General features: G+C 38.5%; 1 protein-coding gene across 8 annotated transcripts in view; it reads left to right on the top strand.

Annotated features, from left to right (window-relative positions):
• Positions 1 to 22,729, top strand: part of MAP4K3 (mitogen-activated protein kinase kinase kinase kinase 3) — a 325,471-nt gene that overhangs the window by 114,072 nt on the left and 188,670 nt on the right. For all 8 annotated transcript variants that reach the window (XR_011920413.1, XR_011920412.1, XR_011920414.1 and 5 more), the window contains 2 exons: positions 8,965 to 9,043; positions 12,962 to 13,020. Coding sequence is in view for 5 of the 8 variants with exons in the window: in XM_072409172.1 (XP_072265273.1) it covers positions 8,965 to 9,043; positions 12,962 to 13,020 (138 nt within the window). In the remaining 3 variants the exon portion in view is untranslated. The remainder of the gene's footprint in view (positions 1 to 8,964; positions 9,044 to 12,961; positions 13,021 to 22,729) is intronic.

The following is a 22,729-nucleotide window of genomic DNA, read 5'->3' as shown; positions in this document are numbered from 1 at the left end:
AATCAATCATTGTCCAGTCTGTTGGTTCCCCGCCAACTTCCCTGTGCTGTTCCAGGGTTCCTGTCTGTCTGTGGATGTCCCTGTGCCTCCTGTTGCTTCCAATGTCCCCTGTATACCTGCGTCTGCAGTGGCCCCTGTGTTACTGGTCTCTATTTTTTAGATCCCTGGCATTTGACCCCTGGCCTGTGACCTGACCTCTCTTGCTTGCTGCCTGCCTTGACAATATAAGTGTACCTACTAGATTTGAAAATGCATATGCTGAAGTTGCTATTCAATACTATATAATCACTATATAAATACTACTACAATATTGCCTTCACAGCATCCTTTGGCTGCTCTAGTGAAACCAGACTCCCTTACAAATTTGCAATCATTTTTCAATCATTGCATTTTAGTAGTGATCAAAAAGCTATGCTTTTGCCACACACATGTGAGAAATTTGGTGAATTGTATTATTCTGCCTGCAGGAGTGAGGAACAATAGGTCTTACATGCCCTAAAATTAGATGTATTGTAGAAGGCATTAACAGGACAAAAGATTTTTTTTTGGGGGGGGCAGTAGGTTGAAATATCCCAATGTGTTATGAATTTGTCTTAATCTGGTTAATCCAAGTTATGGAAATGCAGTTTACCGGTGTATGCAATTGCCATGTGTACCCCATTATCCTTTCTAGCCATGACTAGGTTTTTGAACAGTTTTTTTATTCAGTGATTTTATAAATAGAGCCCTTAGTTATTGAAAATTACAGAACTCTCTAGATTTTTTAGAGGAAGAGATTCCGGGTTACATGTGCAGAGCAGATGTAGGAGTATGTGTAGCGCACACTACATAAGTGAATGCTGTCTGGATATTGACAATGTAGAATTTTCAAGGAATGAGGGTCATTCCCAAGTTTGCCTTGTTATCTAATAAAAAAAAAAAAAAAACCCATATATACACTGTATGTAAAGGATCAAGATGCAAAAATCTTTTTATTGGTGATTAATCTTTGGGTGTGGGATAGTCACTTGAAAATGCCCATCTTTCGTGTTTTTGTCCTAATAAGCAATGATAAGTTATCAACATAAGTTATGATGAAAAATACGGTATCAAACATATTTTTTTTGTTGTTTGAGAACCTACCTGTTTGTTTGCAATTGCCATTGTTAGGTTTATAATACAGAGTAAAAAAATGGAAATTGTTTTGTTTTACCATAAATCGTATATTGTTTCTAAAGGGTGTTTCTCATAATTTTCTGTGTTTGTCTTCTTTGTTTGTCTTGGTCTATTCTTATTCTCAAAATAGTTTGTTTTGGGGGATCATTTCTCCTGCATCTCCTCCTGTACGTCAGGCCCCCTGATTTGCAGCCCGTCCCAAGGTATACAGTTAGGTCCATAAATATATGGACAGAAACAGCTTTTTTCTAATTTTGGTTCTGTACCTTACCACAATAATTTTAAATGACAACTCAGATGCAGTTGAACTGCAGACTTTCAGCTTTAATTCAGTGGGCTGAACAAAAAGATTGCAAAAAATTTGAGTACCTAAAGCCTTTTTTTTACATAATCACATCAATTCAGGGGCTCAAAAGTACCATATTTTTCGCCGTATAAGACGCTCCGGAATATAAGACGCACCCAATTTTAAAGGAGGACAATCTAGAAAAAAAAGATTCTGAAAGATTATTCCCCTTCTGATCACTCATGTGCCATTCATACCGGTATTCCCCTTCTGATCACTCATGTGCCATTCAAATTCCCTTTCTGATCACTCTGTCCCTTTCAAATTCCCTTTCTGATCACTCTGTGTCATTCAAAATTCCCTTCTGATCACTCTGTGTCATTCAAATTCCCCTTCTGATCCCTTTGTGCTTTTTTTTCCATTGTACGGCAGTTAGGACAGGGAACAGCAGGTGGCGCTGTGCCGGCTTCTTTCGCTCTGCTTTACAGACAGGAGAAGACACGATGCTGGCAGAGGAGAGAAAGAGACACGCTGCATGCAGCCAGAGACACACGCAGGATCGGGTATCGGGTGAGTATATTATTTTAATTATTTTATAACACATTTGTCGTATAGGACGCACTAACTTTCCCCCCCAGTTTTGGGGAAGAAAAAGTGCGTCTTATACGGCAAAAAATACGGTAATTGGACAATTGACTCAAAGGCTATTTCATGGGCTGGTGTGGGCGATCCTTCGTTATGTCAGGCACAACAGCCAGCCAAGTGAACAACACTCTCCAGGAGGTAGGCGTATCGATATCCAAGTCTACATTAAAGAGAAGACTGCATGAAAGTAAATACAGAGGGTGCACTGCAAGGTGCAAGCAACTCATAATCCTTAAGAAAAGAAAGGCTAGATTGGACTTTGCTCAAAAACATCTAAAAAAGCCAGCACAATTCTGGAAAAACATTCTTTGGACAGATGAAACCAAGATCAACCTTTACCAGAATGATGGCCAGAATGATCCAAAGCATACCACATCATCTGTAAAACATGGTGGAGGCAGTGTGATGGCTTGGACGTGCATGGCTGCCAGTGGCACTGGGACACTAGTGTTGATCGATGATGTGACACAGGACAGAAGCAGCCGCATGAATTCTGAGGTGTTCAGAGACATACTGTCTGCTCAAATTGATTGGGAGGCGTTTCATAATACAGATGGACAATGACCCAAAACAGACAGCCAAAGCAACCCAGGAGTTTATTAAAGCAAAGAAATGGAATATTCTTGAATGGCCTAGTCATTCACCTGATCTAAACCGAATTGAGCATGCATTTCACTTGTTGAAGACTAAACTTCGGACAGAAAGGCCCACAAACAAACAGCAACTGAAAGCCGCTGCAGTGAAGGCCTGGCAGAGCATTTAAAAGGAGGAAACCCAGCATCTGGTGATGTCCATGTGTTCAAGACTACAGGCTGTCATTGCCAGCAAAGGGTTTTCAACCAAGTATTAGAAATGAACATTTTATTTTCAGCTTTTTAATGTGTCCAAGTACTTTTGAGCCCCTAAAATTAGGTGATTGTGTTAAAAAAAAGCTTTAGTTCCTCATATTTTTATGTAATCTTTTTTTTCAGCCCACTGAATTAAAGCTGAAAGTCTCCAGTACAACTGCATCTGAGTTGTTTCATATAAAATTAATTGTGGTAATGTACAGAACCAAAATTAGAAAAAAGTTGTCTGTGTCCAAATATTTATAGACCTAACTGTATTTGCTTGTATCTACAAGTAGAGTGTATCACCTAACCCTTCTTGCCTTTATGCAAGCTTTCTAAATCTGTAGTAGCTAAGTCAGTATGATGTTTCATTATACCAAGCTTGCAGCTTAAAAATAAAGAAAATATATGTCTTCCTAAATGTTAAGATCTCTGGGTGACCTATCAGCTTTGATTATGGAAACGTACTAACAGTTTCATTACAATCTAACTTCTCTGAAGTTTTTCCAGGGAAAGCAAAGCATGTTATAGGACTAATAAAAGGTTGCTTAGTGTCCAGTGCTTTTATTAATCCAGGAAAATGATTACCGTATTTTTCGGACCATAAGACGCACTTTTTTCCCCCCAGAAGTGGGGGGAAAAAGTCCCTGCTTCTTATGGTCCAAATGTAGCCTCTGTGCCCGGGCCGTCTCTCCGGTATCCTCCCCAGCCGCTGTCCCGCCCCCCCGTGTAGCCCCCCCTCCGGCTTTTCTCCTGTCCAGCTCGGCCAGAGTGACTGTGACTCCTGTCACTCTGGTATCTTGCGTCCTCCCACTCTCAGCATGATTGGCTGACAAAGTCATGCTGGGAGCAGGAAAGCACACACATACACAACACACGTACACAACACAAAGTAAACAAATGTTATATTGCAATCCGATTGTCATACATAGTATGACAATCGGATTACAACTGAAAGCAAATACTCGCCCAGGTGTCCGCAGCTCTGCTTGCTGCTGGCATCTTGCAGAGAGAAGTATAGCATAATGCAGAAATCCTGCATTATGCTATGTATCTCTCCACACATGCCAGCAGCTTCCAGCCTCCGTATCTGTCTCAGTCTGTGTGAGCACGCAGGGAAATCCCCCCCCTCACATCACTCCAGAGGATAAGTCATCTTCCAGTGATGTGATTGGTGAAGTATGGGGGTGTGTCAGGGAGGGAAATTTAAAGGCAGATTACAATGTAATCTGCTTTTAAATGGTTTTTACAGTACAAAAACACCACACAACATAAAAATAAAAGTACCGTACATTTTGATTTTATTTTTAGATTACATTGTTGTCTATTATTTCATTATTGTTTTAAATTATTATTTATGTATTATATTATAATTTATGATTTTAATATAATAAATAAATATAAATAATGTTAATAATGGTTCTAAATGCTGCTGTTTACTTTACAGGGTTGATTACATGTGTTTATGACTGTGCTGTTGGTTTTTAATGCACATAAAATATTTTAGGACACTATTTGTTTCAGAATATTTTTTTCTTCATTTCCCTTCTCTAAAAACTGGTGCGTCTTATGGTCCAGTGCGTCTTATGGTCCGAAAAATACGGTATTTTGCTTTAGCTCAAGTAATTTTTTTTTTTTGTTAGAAGTAATTGTACCCCATGTAACAGTCGTTTTATACCTTATTTATTTAAGCTTTTTACTTTTGCTTGCAAGGTAAATCAGATTTTATTGTGCTAGAACATTTTACAGTATCAAACTCAACCCCAAACCCCCTACCATTGATTTTCCCTGTCATTAGAAAACCCTGATAGGTATTTATCAATTTTGTTTGGACAGCAAGGCAATGCAAAACTGAAGGTATAAAACCTGTTCAATTTAAGTTTGCACTTAAATGACCCTTGCCCTGAATGTGCCCTTAAAATTAAAGTCCCACTTTGAAAAATACATGATAAGGCTGGTCATTATTGCAGGAAGGGACAGGTGATGTCCCTTCTTCAGAAATCTCTAACCTGCCTGATCGTGCTGGGGAACTGTCAAAAAAAATCTAGGTTGCACTTGTGCATCAAGATGGCCAAAGATCATAAGAAGGAAAAAGGAAGATGGCTGTGCCCTATATAGAACAGGAATGGGTGAGTGGTGCAGGTTTAATTCCAGTTTAAGTGACACTTTGACAAACTAAAACCTGCCCAAACTTACTAATTTTAAATCAGAGTTCCTGTTTTGAGTGAAAATCTATCACATCTTGAATAAAAACTGTCCTCTCCAGTGTATGTAACATACAACATATGTAAATTATGGGTCAAAATTATGCAATTTACAACATAGTGTATTTTTAATGCAGAGGTTAGTAGTATGTAATGTAGAGAATTAGGGAGTCAGGAAAGAGTGAATGGGTTCAGAAGTGTGTAAAGTAAAATGCAGGGGTCAGAGATATGTGTAACAACCTCTGTGCTTTGCTGGACCCCAACATTCTGCCAATGGTTGGCTTTTTCCTGATGACATTCTATTACCCGTGCTTACCCTCTATAAGTTTCTATAGAGACGTCACTACAGGGAATCTGGGGACAGCACACTCCCATGACTCAAAAATATATTATTGGAGGAGTCCTGTACAATATATGTTCCTAGTTTGATTTGAATAGATTTTGGCCAACTTTAAGATTACTCAAGGAACAATACTTGGTCATCTCCCTTAGTCTGGAGACCTCCTTGGCTCTCCCTGCAATTCTAAACCTCCATTATCCTATGCTAGGGTTATTACACTGCTGCTCTCTCAGCATACTGGCTGTGCACAAACTTCTAGCAAACCCCAGATGGCTTTATCACACCTGGCCTTCTACAACACAACCACCAATTCTTTTTGTAGTAGAATCAATTTTGCTTTATCCTGCCTATTCAGGTGCTTCAGAGCCATCTCCAGTTTATGGCCTGGCAGGGAGTGTTTTGGGGCCACCCAGTCCTTCCAACACTCTACCTTGATCCCCAAAAAAACACTGCAAATCTGCATGTAGACAATTACCTCCACCTTATCTGAAGGTAATTGCATTCCTCATCCCTTTTTCTTGTTGAAATGGAGAAAAACTGACAAATACACTGTATCTGTGGCTCTTTGTGACTACTTCAGTGTTATCCCTGGTGCCGTTCCTTGCTTGGTGTGTGAGTTTTAGTGGACAATCTCAATCTTGTTAGTTTTATAGTGGTAGAGCAATGGGTGTTGGTGGTGATCTTAGTTAATCTGTGTTCTTCAAAGAACCGATTGCCAACCCTTAATGTACAGTAACAAATATTAGAAAAAGGAAAGGAAAGCAGGGTTTTTGGCACAAAAATTGAATTGGTGTACAGTCAATGATATAAATATATACAACATAAACAGGTTCAACATATGCCACAATGCTCTCTTGTGGCTCAAATATTACAGATTAGGCCTCAAAGGGCACAAAATACAACCTGTGTTGTGATAGATTTGACAGATTCAGGTTGGACCACAATAGTATCTTGGGGTCCACCAAGTGTCAAATTGGCCCTAGGGGCCACTAGACTGCATCTGCTGCATCTAGCCAAACATATACATTTACTTGCCATACAGTTTTATAACCATAAATTCATGTTGATTGTTGTACCCGGCGCGTTTAGCCCTATTTCGCCCTATCAGGGGTAATAGTTTGGCAACATGTGTTTAGCAATTGTGGTACTTGTATCTAGATTAATGAAAGTTTAATTATTAGTCTAATGTGCTATACATGTATATCCTGGTATTAGATCAGTGTTAGCTATTTAACTAATTAAAACCGATACATTGCATATCAATATAGAGATAAGCTACATATAAACAAATTGATATTAATAAATTTGTTCAGAAAATCTTTTGCATTTTTGGAAAATTTAAATCAAATACATATTCATGAAAGTTCATTAGTGTCATACTGGTATGTTAAGACTTACATGGTCCTGTAGAATGATAGGTTATACTTACTGCAGAGGTTAGAAAGGTGTAAGTTACTCCAAACAGTTTAGAGCGAAGATATCTCCCCAGCACAAGGAACAGTGCTGTAACAGGTATTAAATAGGATAGGTTGGAGATCAGAAAGTAAGCATAGGATATAAATATATCTTAAAAAATAATAAATAGATCCTTTTCATAAGCTATAGGAATAGTTGGAAGTAGTGTGTTAAGCAATATGTCTTTAAATGTTACCTTTGTGTCAAAATATTAGCAAATACCGGTTGTACGTCCTTGTATGGTGGTGGCTAGCGTGCAGGGGAGCAGGCAGATCAAGAGAACGCCACTCCATTTATAGGACGGCGCTCCCAGGACCTCCCCTACGCCACACGTGCACGCTGCCGGCGTCTGGAGAGAATCCAGAGGACGGCTGAATGTTGCAGGGCTAGGGGGCCGGCGTCAGTTGCGCCGCCTCTCCAGCCCGGGTCATCCGGAGCAGAGGAGGAGGGCAGACCCATCCGCTGCCCAGACTCAGCGCTGCGGCCGGTCATAGACACAGCATCCCCGTCTAACAAAACTGGGCTATGCAGGGTGGCACAACCCCAATCCAGGGTTGGATGTGGGGTTTAGCAAGTGGGCACTTAAGAGGCGATGAGTGCCCCCATCCCCGCAAGTCAGACGGGGGAGGGGGGCCCTTACCCTCTGGAAATTGGAAGACGGTGAACCCCGGGGAGATGCTGGAACAATAATCATATGAATACATATGTGGTAGCATATACTTATAAAGTCTTTAAAGTCATAATAACAATAATCAGGTCATATACAGAAAGGGAAAAGCATACAGTAAAAGTATATTACAGCAACAGTATATGTTTTATAACAGTAATAAATACAGATACTCTATCACTGTGTATCCATAATCTGGTTGTACAATGGTGGAAAATAGCCCAGAAAATATATATAGATATTTATGCAGTGGTGCCAAATTCTTTCATTTTGTTTTATTAGATTTGATGGCTCCTTAGGCTCTATTTATAAATTATTCCCGTCCATTCACCTGAAATTCGCTGAGAAGTGTTCATGTTATATATATATATATATATATATATATATATATATATATAAACAAAAAGTATGGGCAAATTGATGGGGGAATCATTTATAAATACCTTGTTGTGTGACATACAAACTTCCAGTTTGTTTGGGTTTATAAACCATCTCTGATCTATACTTTTCCACAGCTTGTCTCTGACCTGATTGTAGTGTTCTTTGGTCTTTAGGTTTCTTGCTCAGTGGTGTTGCAGAGTGACAGATTATACAACACTTTGCATAGCAAAGGGGATGATACAAGAGATTGTTTTGTTCTAATTTAAAAACCTCTTAAGTGGGAAAGAAGAGTAGAGTATTCTGATGCGACAAAGCAACTGATGTGTTTATTGGAGATAATAAAAGAGATTTTATCTTTAGAATAATAGTAGAAAAAACATCCCTTGTGTGTCACTTTATAAAAACATTTTATTTTTTTCAGCAGTGTTTGAATAGCAAAAAGATTGTTTTTATAAAAATGTAGATAAGGCTAAAATTTTAGAAAAATCTTCTGATTGCAGGTCTTGCTTTTTTTTTTTTTTTTGAACACAACACTTTATTCGTGCTCAGAGGAAGCATGGGTATATACAAGCAGTTAATATGGATATAATTGTTTGCCTTTCATCTATATTGAATGCAGAAATGACAGTACATGCATTTGAAGGCAGTCATGTTTTCCCACTCCACTGTAACAGTGATTATGTATTGGGAATGTTGTCGAATTTAACGAAAGCTAAAATGTAAAGCAGCTGTAGGAGTTTTAGGTTTTGCAGGTGACATGCTGTATAATAGGATTTGATGTAAAGCAATAAATGTTTAACAAATGAAATGGTTTACAAAAGCTATACCTGCAATTTCTCTGTAGGTTTTTTCCCCCTGTATATTTTTGATTCTTTACATATTTACATTCATATTAGAGAATTATTACTAATAAATACAAATTTTGTTGTTTGCTGTTAAGCTGAAGCCTAACTAATGTCTTTCAGGGTTCAAGCTATAAGAATTGTCTTTTTTTTTTCCAGCCTTCTGTTGTTGTTCCTCACAGAATTCACTCAATTAATAGGAGTTTAAGAGAAGAGAAGACGCGGTCAGAAATTACCTGTAAGCATTAACAACGGTCTACTTGTGGGATTCTAAATGGTGTTCATATGTATAAGTACTTATAAAAGTAAAATTTTACTATAGTTCTTGACTCCGGTCAAAAAAAAAAAATTCGATAAAGACAAGCCATCCTGGAATGTTGCATGCAGAGTCAGAAAAAAACGCACAGCAATGCTGCCATCTTTACCGCAAAAAAAAAACAAAAAACGCTAATGTGAACTAAACTTTATTCGGTGTTCAGACTAGTTGTGAGGTTGCAGTGCATTTACTGATTCCTCAAGCCAGTGATCTGCTGTCTCGGGGTTCATGCAGAAAATGAACGGAGGCAGCAGTCAGCAATTCAGAAACGCTCACTGCTACCCTTGGTTTAATCTGCAAATGTTTTTTTTTAACCCACACCCTGGTATACCAAGACTATGCTGTGGGCAAAAAATAATTATCTGTAGCAAACTAGTGAGAGCCACAGCTTGTCAGTTTTGCCAGCAGATTTTGTGAGTTAGATACAATATTAGCAAAAGAAAGGTTGTGAATTATTGTATGTACATTCCCCTCATCTTTGATTTTACAACCAGATTTACCAGGCTGTCCAGAGTCACTGAGGGCTGTCTGCACAAAAGTTTAGCCAGATGGAAAGGGAAAACTGGGGGAAGAGGCTATCCACCCAACAAAGTTGCTCTAGGGAAAACACTGTACTCATGTAGAGGTAAATGCAGAGGCCTCTGTATTATATCTACTCTAAGTGAGCTATCTAATAAATTAATGCCAGGGGCATGAACACAGAAGAGTGTGAAGTAGGGTGAGAGCAACATTTGCCTCCATACCTCTTGTTGCACTGTGCTGCTATTGAGGTACTTATGTAGTATAGCTCACAGTTGTGTTTGAGAAAGCCAGAATCATCTTGGATTTGCTACAGCCCTCTATGGGGTCCAGATTGTCAAAGAAATTTTGATAATTGCAGCTGCCAATGATCCTAAAGATTGTAGTGTCTGTGTGCTCACTCCTCAAGTGGCTGTAATCTTCATCAGGCTTAAGTTTAGGCTGCAAAAAGCTGTAAAACTGCATGGATAGAGCAGTAAAATTGTGCACCTGCACATATAATTAAAAGGACTTTCCTTTTTTGGTAGGGTCAAATTCAAGCTTCTGTGGTTTGCCTTTAAATCCCTCCACAGCTTATGTCCCACTTGCCTTTTTTGACCTGATAGAAAAATTAACCCCTAACCTTTCTTTTTGCTCCTCTAATGACCTACTAGTAACTTACTCATTACACAGGTCAACAAAAAATTAGTTTTGATAATCATCAGAAACCACAGCAAACTTTTCTAAATCAACGTTTCAAGCAGATTTCAGATTTGTTTTCAGTTTTCCCTAACACATACAGTTCCTGAGTACTGAGTACTAATATAGTTAACATTGTACGTGCATGTATTTTGTACTAAAACGTAAGCACCATTGAAGTGAATGGTAATACATTTTCAGTGTTAAGTTAAATAAGGTACACTGTGATATAGATCTACCAGAAACCTTGGTAGCAGTGCTCCATTAACTGAATGTCCTGGTGAAAACGTTCTCCTTGTTCGTCACACACCATACCAAGATTTTCCGGGAAGAATTCTAGATGTGAGTGCAAGAAATGTATTTTTAATGACATGCGACATCCCGGTTTCTAGTATGAATCAAGCAGATTCTGAACTCCTTCCTTGTATGCATGAGACCTATGGTTGCCCAGGAAATTTTCACACAGCCACTTGAATGCATCCCAAGCTTCTAGCTCAGCGATTGTTTGAAAACATGATTCTGCAAAACAGACTTGATAAATATCCCTTAGTTCATTTTTGCAGTGCTTATGTTTGGAAACTTCTCAACAAGGTACTGAAAACCCATTTACTGTCCATCATGCATTTTTTTTTTCAAGTTAATGTCTTTCTTAGCTCTGATTTCTATGCTCTCTTTTTCATGTCATTTTTCATTTTTTCAAGTAACAGTTGCTGGTTGGATTTAGATCAACTAATCTGGGAATCATGCTGGTGATGTCATCAAGTGCAGTTTAGTATCAGCCAGCATATTCATAGTTTTTACTACCCAGTTTACTCATGGAAGCCTGGAGTCGCCCTTCGGGTGCTTAATTCTGTTTAATGTGGCTTTCACTAGATCTGATCCATCACAGCAGAATGCTTTACAGGTCTGGAAATTTGGCAAGACTTTCGACTGACCCTGTTATTTAAGACCAATTTTCTATGTGAATTTAGCTATCCAAATTTGGTGTTATTTTAGGAGTCCCTTCAGTTTATTGGGGTCGAAAGGTGATTTTTTTGGAAACTTCTTTATAACATAATAATACGCACGGAGATACAGTACCACTAGGGGGTGCTACAGCTTGGACAAAGGTGGTGTAGGCCCTGAGAAGGGCCAAGGCGCAGAGTCTAAGCAGTAACCAGGTCTTCTCCAGAGCCTCTGATGGTAAGGAGTTTGCGCCGCTGGTTACTGCCAGGTTGCAGTCCTTCGGCACACCAAGGTGGGCAAAACACAGTATCCAATCACAAAGCAGAAGGATACTCAAGGAAAGTCGAGGTCAAGGCAGGCAGTAAGCATAAGAGGTCAGGTCACATGCCAGGGATCAGTTGCCAGGTATCAAGGAGACAGATACTAGTGACACAGGGGCCACTGCAGACACAGGGAACACAAGAGACACTGAAAGCAACAGGAGACACAGGTGACTCAGGGATATCCACGGACTGACAGAAGCACTGGAACAGCAAAGGGAAAATGGCTGGGAACCAAAAGACTGGACAACGAGGGGTTAACGCAGGAGGTGGACAGAGGAAACCAGGTGAACATGAACTAGCTTAACAGAACTAGGGCCTCGGTACAATGGAGACACGTTGCACGAACACGAGTGCAACGTGTTAGCTAGCTAAATAGCCGGGGATGATTAAAGGGCTATTTCCTGATTGGCCGGCAAAGCTGATAAAGCTTGAGTAGGCACGCCCAAGGTCAGAATTGCCCGCATGCGCAGGAAAGACGTGCAAGGAAGGGGTAAGTGTGACACAAAAGACCTAGCTTTGAATCAACATACATGAATGAGCTCTGGCAATCCTTTCGTACATTTGGACTAAAATATTCATCTGTTAGGGCTTTTGATTTGAATGAAATCAGGAAGCACTATAACCTTGACATTGATCAGTTAGCAGGACAGAGCAAATAGTCTCATTATAGCCCGAGAAATTGGTTCCTTTCTAACCTGGGCAAAACAGGATGAAAACAGGATTTTTTTGTCAATACATTTATGCTGTTTCTTTTTACAGTTGTGAATATTCTTTACATTGGCATATTTATGTTTAAATATTTTTGATATACAAGTTTGGTAATTATTTTTTTATTATAAGTCTGTCCACACATCATTGTAACAGAGTTCTGCATTTTAAATGTACGGTGTTTTAAAATCTAGAGCTACAGAAACCTAAATTATTCTATACAATCAGACAAAGATTTAAGGAAGTCTGTATGAAATAGTAATACGTTACATGTAACAATAACTTGGTATGTTATGGACTGATATGTTGTGCCTATTATTTTTACCAATGAAAAAACAAAATTCTAAGCTATCATAACCAATAAAAAGGTAAAGATGTTCAAAGCCTGTTCACGTATGTTGAATATGGAGGCATTAACTACTGTGGTCTTCAGATGTACCAATTTCACCAATGAATTTAACTAGTTCTGCAAAGATTAAATTTTTAGTAAACATTATTTACTAGTTTTACTTTAATTGTTATTTACTTGTTTTGGCTGAAATAAAATATTGTGTTACTTTTATAAGAACTAAATAAAATTAATATTTTTGCTGTCATGTATTACTTATAGTAGAGCCATTGAAATAAAATTATTTACATTTCCTCAATATCTGATTTTTATTTGTAGTTGGACAGATTAAGTTTGACCCCCCAATGAGGAAAGAAACTGAGCCACATCATGAGTTGGTGAGTAATTTGGTATCTTAATTACCTTTAAGCTTCATCTTCTGTGACGGATTTGTATTCCAACACCAGAGACACCCACACAATCAAGAGACCTATTTTTCTTCTTCCAGGTGTTTATTAATGCTTTATATTGTTACCTGTAGTTTTTTATAGCTTTGACTTGTGTGCAAATTCTCTAAATGCTTTACTTATAAACACCATGGAGAAATTTTTTCTTAGCACACTTTTTTTTAGCCTTATTGAGACTTTTAAAAATGCTTTTCCCCTTTTTTTTTATTTTCCTTAAAGATCCTGCATGTGGCAAATAAGTTAAGAAGGTCAGAGGATTGCTTTTTTTTACTAATACTTTTTAGGTTCAAATACCTTTTTCAGTCTTTTTTATTTATTTATTTTTTTTTTGCAAATTATGTGGTCCTGCATGATGGTTAGGTACCTATATGTGTTGTCAAATTGTCATGCATTGTAAAGGTTCCCGATAGTCATCTAGTAATCATAGTAATCTGTCTCTGGAGGAAAAAAAAATAAAACTTGGATCAACACCAATGGGCTAGATTTGCTCAGATAATTTAAAAGTTTTGAGCTCTCCTTTGTATCTCTTATTTATTAATAAATCCTAACCTGCGGGGATTATGACGATCACCCAGCAAGCTTTGTCCAGTCATGGATGTGCTTGTTGTGTAAAAATCAGTCTTCCAGTGGTATTATCCTTAATTATGGAAAGGCCAGAAGCCATCGTGTATAGATACCATATTCGGTTCAAAGTGTTCACATGTTAAATAGCTGTGCGGTTAAAATTAATTTGAGAGCATCTGCAGTTCTTTCACTCACAACCATTGTTTGTTTATTTCACTAACAAAATACTTTTGTTTTTTGTAATGATTTAGAGTTACTATGGACAGCCAGCTATAGGATCATGTACATTATAAGTGTTGACCATGTACATTTAGCCTGTCAGCTGCTTGCATTTGTTCCCCTTTACAGCTTGTGAGTGAAATTCCCTGTCATGTATGTGCAGCTTTCAATACTACTGTAAGTAACTTGGCTATCTGTCTGCTAAATAGCTCAACAGGGAAGATTTTGGACCTTTTCTTTGTCAACATTAACCTTGTGTTCTCTTTCCTTGGTTTTTAGAGCAATGTATTTTTTTTTTCTGTACAGTTCTGTCTGTACATTATGTATTATCCATAATATGTACAGTAAATGTACAGGAGAGACCTTCAAGATTCAAGACCTAAATGAAAGAAACCAAAATCTTTTTAAAAGAAACTGCAGTAGTTTTTTCAGTTTTATTTATTTACAATTTACATTTTATATTTTATATACGTTTATATTTTATATTGAGGTAAAGCAATCTGAGTTGTCAAAATGGAGAGGGTTGCAGTAGCTTTGTTAAAATCTCTTTCTAATTAAATCTACATAGTGTGCCAAAATATAGAGGTAAGAGGTGGAGTTGCTGCTTTTTTTTACTTATTCCTCTTATTTTTTTTCAGTGAATTTGTTAAAATTAGCATGTCCACCAAAGTTGACATTGTTCTGTGTTGCAAATACTGGACATATGTCCTCAGAGTCGGGGAGCTGTTCTTATAAATGACATTTTATAAAAAAAAAATAAAAAAATAAAAAAACTTGTCCCCTGATGACCACCAAGAAACTTCCCCCAGAGTGATGTCATGATGCCAGAACCCGCCCACTCTCCACGCACTCCAGAGACATAACCCGCCCAACTGCCCTGAGCCTGTGATATATACAGGATACATTGTCCGCGGCTCTGGCCAGTGTGCCCTTCCCAACGGGGCCCTTTTCCTGACCCCACTGGGGGGTCCACGAGTCAGTGCCAAGGCCTACCTGTCAGACGGCTGGATCGGGGGTTGGGGACCCCTGCTTTAACCGACAACAGTCTGTCAGCCTGATATGTAATGAACCTGGGCCTCATGTTCACAGCAGGCATCAGCTACAAAAACGTGTTTTTCACTACAAATAGAACCAAAAAAATTGGCCGCTGATTAACTGTGAATAGCAACACTGTTTATTTTAAATAATTTCTCAATCATAAATAAATTGTGTGTGAAGAGACAAAAGAAAGAGGTTCGAGGCTCAGGTTCTTTGATAAAATAATAATTATGTATTGATATACTCTTGATTCATACCTAATTATAATGAACACATATCATATCATAGCCCAGTCCTGTTACAATTTCACAGGGCTGGGATATTGGTGCTAAACAGATACTCTAACAGAATGAATAACCATATTAGTCGTATGTATCCAAATGGGTTTTTGCCACGGTTGGCTTCTTCAGGGGTAAAGTAATGTAAGGACTGTACAGTCTGTGTATACATTCAAGATACTATATACTGAAAAATACAAATAAAACATAAAGGGATAGGCATATCCATATGAACATACAGTGAGGGAAAAAAAAGTATTTGATCCCCTGCTGATTTTGTACTTTTGGCTTTGTACCTATGACAAAGAAACAAGTATCTGACATGACCAGTCTATAATTGTAATGGTGGGTTTATTGTAGCTGTGAGAGACAGAATAACAAAAGAACCCTCAAAAACCCAGTGCTCAAAAGTCAGAGCTTGATGTGCATTGTAATATATGAAATAAGTATTTGATGCCCTATCAACCAGCAAGATTTCAGGCTTCCTGGTGTCTTCACTGGTATGCAGGTAACAAGTTGAGATTAGGAGCACCCTCTGTAGGGGAGTGCTCTTAATCCAAGCTTGTTACAGTACCTGTATAAAAGACACCTGTCCACAGAAGCAATCAATCGGATTCCAAACTATACACCATGGCCAAGACCAAAGAGCTGTCTAAGGATGTCAGGGACAAGATTGTGGACCTACACAAGGCTAGACTGGTACTACAAGACTATCGCCAAGCAGCTTGAAAATGGATTGTGGATGGGTATTCCATCATGATAATGAACCAAAACATACGGCCAAGGCAACAAAGGAGTGGCTCAAGAAGAAGCACATGAAGGTCCTGGAGTGGCCTAGCCAGTCTCCATACTGGTTGATAGGGGATCAAATACTTATTTCACTCATTACAATGCACATCAAGCTCTGACTTTTGAGCACTGGGGTTTTAAATGTTCTTTTGTTGTTATTCTGTCTCTCACAGCTACAATAAACCTACCATTACAATTACAGACTGGTCATTTCTTTGTCAGAGGGCAAACATACAAAATCAGCAAGGGATCAAATACTTTTTTTCCCTTACTGTAAGTACAGGTTTTGCGAAAACATATGAAATGTGAACACATATATGCTTACTTAGCTTAATGTATATTCATATCATGATAGATATATTAGGACTAATGATAACACTGCATCACAAAAAAATAAATATTCTCTGCTTCCTGGTCTAATCCATGTGTCCTATACTAAATCAAGTGTGCTGAACCAAAATCTGAAGTCTGAGTCTGCCTAAGATGTCAGGATCTTAAGTTAATTACGCATATAGACGCGATTAACTGCATTCTCTCGTTCCGCAGTTACTATGTAATCTCTATACATAGCTAACTTTTGCCTCATAAATCCATGACTTTACAAAAACATAGTTTTATGTTGCAACAACATATACAAATACACATAATTCACCTGAGTCCTTGTTCAATACACATGTACACTTCAGAAGTGTTTTAGGCACTTGCTTTTGCGTTTGTGACTCTCCGCTGTCTCCCGTTGCAAAAACCAGCAGTAGTCTCCCATCATGTTGGGTTTGCACTGGCCTTGATATCTTGTTGCCATAACAGAAATGTTCTTCTGGAACCTCTTCCCTTGTTCATCACTCATATCACCCAAGTTTTGTGGGAAGATGACCAGATAGGAATGTAAGAAATTAATTTTTAGTGACATTCGGCAGCCAAGTTGGTATGGTATGCTGTTAGCATGTTGTTCACGAGTTCAGCATGGTTTTCAGTTCACTGGTTGCCCAGAAAGTTTTGTGCAACTAGCACAAATTAATCCCAAGCAGCAAGTTCAAGTTGGTTGAGTTTGTCTGTGAATATGGCATCATGCATCAAATTGCGGATTTGTGGACCAACAAAAATGCCTGCTTTCAGTTTAGCATCTGTTTATCTTTTCCATACTTGTCCTTCAGATACTGAAAACCCATACCATCACCATCCATTGCAACAACAAGATTTTTCATTAATCCAAGTTTAATATGAAATGGCGGAAGGTAAACTTTCTGTGGATCAATGAGTGATTTATGCTTCACATTGTACTGACCAACAGTCTGTTCAGGTCTGGGTGGTAATTATTTCACTTTGTAATGGTTGCTGTCATCATGACTGTTCCACAGGCATAGAAAGCACATATTTTGTATATCCCAATTCTAGGGCCAAGAAGGAGTGCCACCACCTTCAGGTAAGCACAAATGTTCCACTTGTGTTCTGAATAGTTTATCAATTTCAAAATGACCTCCATGGGTTTGTATATCTCTTCCATTCCCTCGGCATGAGCAAGAGGAACAGAATATTTTTTGTTACCTTTATGCAGCAAATACAGCTTTCAAACTTGCTTTGTTCGAGTCTATGAACAATCTCCACTGCTCTGGTATGTATTCGCAACCTAACTCCATCATCAGACAACTCACATGGGTGACGAAGCAAATGTCGTTTTCCAGCTTGTAATAACCTGCAAACTTTGTGTGACAATCACGAAAGTGTGAAGTTGTCGTTCCTTTTCTCACTCCTTTAATCAGGAGGCTAACAGTTCAGACTTCTCTTTTGACAGACAGGACCCTTACTAGATCATCTAAATCTGAATGGCTTATAAGAAGTGGTTAACCCTCTTGAAATTAGGGTTCATACCATTCATTAACATCGACATCATCCTCCTGTTCCTAATCCAACATGTCACTTTCAGTAACAACAGATGTAGGAGGGACTGGCCCTGGATTCTCTGCATCATGTGGCACTGGCTTTAGAGCAAATTCACAATCAGGATTTTTTTGACTTAGTCTTCCTCAAAATCCCAGCAATTTTACTCATACAGAATTTGGAGACCGAGTGATGGTCTTTTGGCTCACACCAAACCATAGGCACAGCAAAAGGCATTTTATTCATATTCCCATTCAACCATTGTGTTAGGCCGCCGAAACACACCAGCTTTTATCCTGATCTCCAATTTCACATCCAATGTAATACTTGTAAACTAATCTCACCCTCTTGGTTAAGTTCTTGCGTTGATCACACGGGGTATATTTGCCACAGATGTAGCAAAATTTGTCCAGTTTATTAACACAGCTGCGCCTACTCATCTTTACCTTAAAACAGACTCACTGTGACCTAGCTGTACTATCCAAAAAGATGGTTTTGCACTAGAGACAAGCCCTTGGTCCATCTCGCTTTATATACCTATTTTTGACGTCAGCCCGCTGCTGGGAACATGCATGCCACCAGGGGATGTGAGTCAGCTGAGGCCGCAGCAGCCATAGTGGTAGCTGCAACTGTTATATTTTTCCCATGTAAAAAACATTACCCAATTACTGACCATTTGAACAGCTATAGCACACCTATAACTTAAAATCTGTACATGATTCTGAGTTCAGATTTGGAATCAGCACACTCAATATCATGTAAATCACATGTGTTATTCCCAGTAGCAAAATGGTTGTTGTGCACTGTAAAAAGAACATCAAATACTCCAATCATAGTAATAACAATAGTAGTTCTAAAGGTAGATGCCTAGAGTCCATTAACCCCCCTGGTGGTGTTCCGGAGTGTGGCTCGGGGTAAAAAAACATGCACAAAGCGGAAAACCCCGAGCCACACTCAGGGTTGCTAAAAAAAAAATAAAAAACACTGTTACCTTGTCCCATCGTGTCCCCCAGCGTCCTGCCCGATGGATCTCATCCTTGCGTGGCGTCTTTCTCCGAGCTTCAGCCAGCGAGCGCAGTGATTCTCCTGGGGTGGCCCCGGTGACATCAGTGCATGCGTCGGTACGGGCAGAAGGTGCGCTGGGAAATTTAAATAATTTTGTATGGGGTTCAACAGCCAACCAAGTGAACAACACTCTCCAGGAAGTAGGCATATTGATATCCAAGTCTGCCGTAAAAAGAAGACTGCATGAAGGTAAATACAGAGGGTGCACTGCTAGGTGCAAGCCATTCATAAGCCTCCAGAATAGAAAGGCTAGATTGGACTTTGCTAAAAAAAACATCTAAAAAAGCCAGCACAGTTCTAGAAAAACATTTTTTCGACAGATGAAACCAAGATCAACCTTTACGAGAATGATGACAAGAAACAAGTATGGAGAAGGCGTGGAACAACAGCTCATAATCAAAGCATACCACATCATCTGTAAAACATGGCGGAGGCAGTGTGATGGCTTGGGCATGCATGGCTGCCAGTGGCACTGGGACACTAGTGTTTATCGATGATGTAACACGGGACAGAAGCAGCTGAATGAATTCTGAGGTGTTCAGAGACATACTGTCTGCTCAAATCCAGCTAAATGCAGACAAATTAATTGGGAAGCGTTTCATAACACAGATGGACAATGACACAAAACATACAGCCAAAGCAACCCAGGGGTTTATTAAAGCAAAGAAGTGGAATATTCTTCAATGGCCAAGTCAGTCACCTGATCTGAACCGAATTGAGCATGCATTTCACTTGTTGAAGACTAAACTTCGGACAGAAAAGCCCACAAACAAACAGCAACTGAAAGCCGCTGCAGTAAAGGCCTGACCGAGCATTTAAAAGGAGGAAACCCAGCAATGGTGATGTCCATGAATTCAGGACTGCATTCTGTCATTGCCAGCAAAGGGTTTTCAACCAAGTATTAGAAATGAACTTTTATTTTCAGCTTTTTATTTGTCCAATTACTTTTGAACCCCTGAAATGAAGTGATTGTGTTAAAATCTTTTTCTTCAGCCCACTGAATTAAAGCTGGAAGTCTGCAGTTCAACTGCATCTGAGTTGTTTAATTTAAAATTATTTGTGGTAATGTACAGAACCAAAATTAGAAAAATTTGTCTCTGTCCAAATATTTATGGGCCTATTTGTATATTATACATGCTACTGTACAGTTATGTTACAGTTTTCAGTATTTTTATGCACCCTTGTTTTAACAGTTTTTTTTTTATTTAAAGTTTTATTAGATTTTTTAAATATTGGACATATTTCAGTGAGTTATGCCTAAGAATTATAGGCCTACAATGTAAAATAAATCTCCATGCAAAACAATGTACCACATTTTGCTTAAAAAAACGTACAGAATCAGAAAGCCAGGGGGGTTAAGTAGTAGTAAATAATATAAGTGGTATAAAAAATTTTAATGTAAAAGAGATTTACTTATGTTAGAGTGGTAAGTGACAATATTTAGAGGTGTATTGATAAGACAAAAAAGGTTGATGAGGGGATTTCGGCTGTAAATAATGCCAGTGGAAAATACACTTAATTGGAAACAGAGTTTTCAGGTTTTTGTAGATATTTGAATCACCATATGGTCATAGTGTATGGGTACATACCATCTATAGTAGGTCGTAAGAGACTCACGTGTAGTTCTTAATCAGATTATCAAAAGTGGTCTGAGTTTAGCAGTTGTGTTTTATCCATCCATCATTAAGGGTTCAGACACAGATGAATAGGACTATAAACCACATTAGTAATAGGAGTCTGTATGGAAAAATTTTGGGGGGTGTGGTTGTTTATAAAATGAATGAATCAGTGTGAATAGTATTTGAGGGGTGATATAGATATTCTGTAAAGTTTCCTTACCAGAAGAATAAGTCCTAAAGGGATAATGCCCAAAGGTAATTCTGCCCAAGAATATCAAAATTGATGAGAGCACAGACCAGGATGCAGCCGAAAGGGCTGTTTGCAAGTTGGAACCAACCTGCCTTATATGGCAGACCACATCACTATATAGATTGCAACACAGCAAGGTTTATATATCTGATCACATGTACATGTGCAGCATTCTATATCGGCAAAATGAAGTGACCATTGCGCGTCTATCGAGGAAGGGGATTCCCCGTAACGTAATTGGGATTCTGTCATGGAACAAGCCGGACATTAGATCGGCTCCTTTCGTGTCCAGTTGAGGGCAGATTATACTCGAAAGAGGCGCTTTGTCCCCCACAAGCTCTGGTGATGAGGGAAGGGGAATCTTTTGAGGAGGGAATGGTGGATAAATGATAAACATATATTTAGCTGGGCATTGAAATATAGTGAAATACAAGTGGCAGTGTTAGTGCTGGAAAGTAAAATAAGTCTGAATCTAAACATAAAAAATGTATATGCAACTTACCTAGTAGGTAAACATTTAGGTGTATAATCATTTAGAGTTTTCATATTTAGAGAGGGGTTTCTACATTGTTAAACTAAAGAAAACATATAATTTAAATATCAAATATAAAGATGCATACTATGATTGAGACAAACATGGTATAATTGAAACAATAATATATAGAGAAATGGAATTTGAACGTAGGTTTCCAAAAATGCTTAAATAGAATAATACAGATAATACACTAATACAGTACAATACCTAGTACAGAAATACATTTGTTGATAACACAGCTCAAAAAAAAAAATTTTTTTCACTTGCTGTAGATTTTTTAAATTTAGTGTATTTTAGATCTACTGAATCCAGAAATGACATCAGTTTTATTGAATTGGCTCTAGTTCTTGTGATACAGGAATCGGAATAGACAATTTTACCAACAACAAATGTTAACACAGCATATTATTTTCAATCTTTATTTACACCGATGTTAATCATTTTATATAATAAATGTATCATTATTTTCATGAAACTTTCATTTGCCTTCTTTTTATTCATACTTTTTCTTGTTTTACAGAAATATGAGTTCTTCAAGAAGAAGTTGTTTAAATGACCTTGATGTATTTCACTACATTTGTGGTGAAAAATCTCAGCAAAAACAGAGAAGAAACATTACAGATTTTGTGAAACAAGCATATCGTGCATATTTTGGTAATAAACTGGGGGACCAAGATAAGTATTAGGCTCCCCATATGGTATGCAAAACTTGTGTAGACTGCCTACATCAGTGGAAAAATGGAAAACTGAAAAGTTTGAAATTTGGTGTACCTATAGTATGGCAAAAGCCTAAAAAATCATCATAATGATTGTTATTTTTGTGCTGTGAATGTAAAAGGTTTCAATTGTTACAAGAAAAACAAGTGGGAATATCCTGATTTGGAATCAGCAAGACGACCTGTGAAGCATGAAGCGTGAAGCATAATTCCCATACCAGTGTTAAGTACACTCCCTGATATTCCTGTATCCGACATGGAGGATATACAGGGTTTGGAGTGTAATCAAGGAGTTAGCAGTGGAAGTGAATATAAAGGAAGTGTTTCATTAAACCAACAGTTCTCCCAGGAAGAAGTCAATTGGTAATGCGTGAGCTAAGTTTGTCAAAACAAACATCTGAACTTTTAGCGTCCAGGCTAAAAGAAAGAACTGTCTGTGACCAGAAGATAAAATAATGGTTTATAGGACAAGAGAGGTGACATTCCTACCATATTTCAGTGAAGATGGAGACTTTGCCCCTGATTCATCATTGAAATCCGCGATCGCTGGAAGCACGAACGTACGCGCGGCCAGCGATCGCGGATCACCGCGGTCCGGGCTCGAGTATGCGCGTACACCCGCCTCACTACCAGCCGGATTCCAGCCTTCACAATAGGGAGCGCGAATCTGCCAATTAAGGCGATTAGAT

The sequence above is a fragment of the Pyxicephalus adspersus genome, chromosome 4, assembly GCF_032062135.1.
Source record: "Pyxicephalus adspersus chromosome 4, UCB_Pads_2.0, whole genome shotgun sequence".
Lineage (NCBI taxonomy): Eukaryota > Metazoa > Chordata > Amphibia > Anura > Pyxicephalidae > Pyxicephalus > Pyxicephalus adspersus.
The sequence above is the reverse complement of the archived record's forward strand: the minus strand, read 5'-3'. Positions and strand labels throughout refer to the sequence as shown.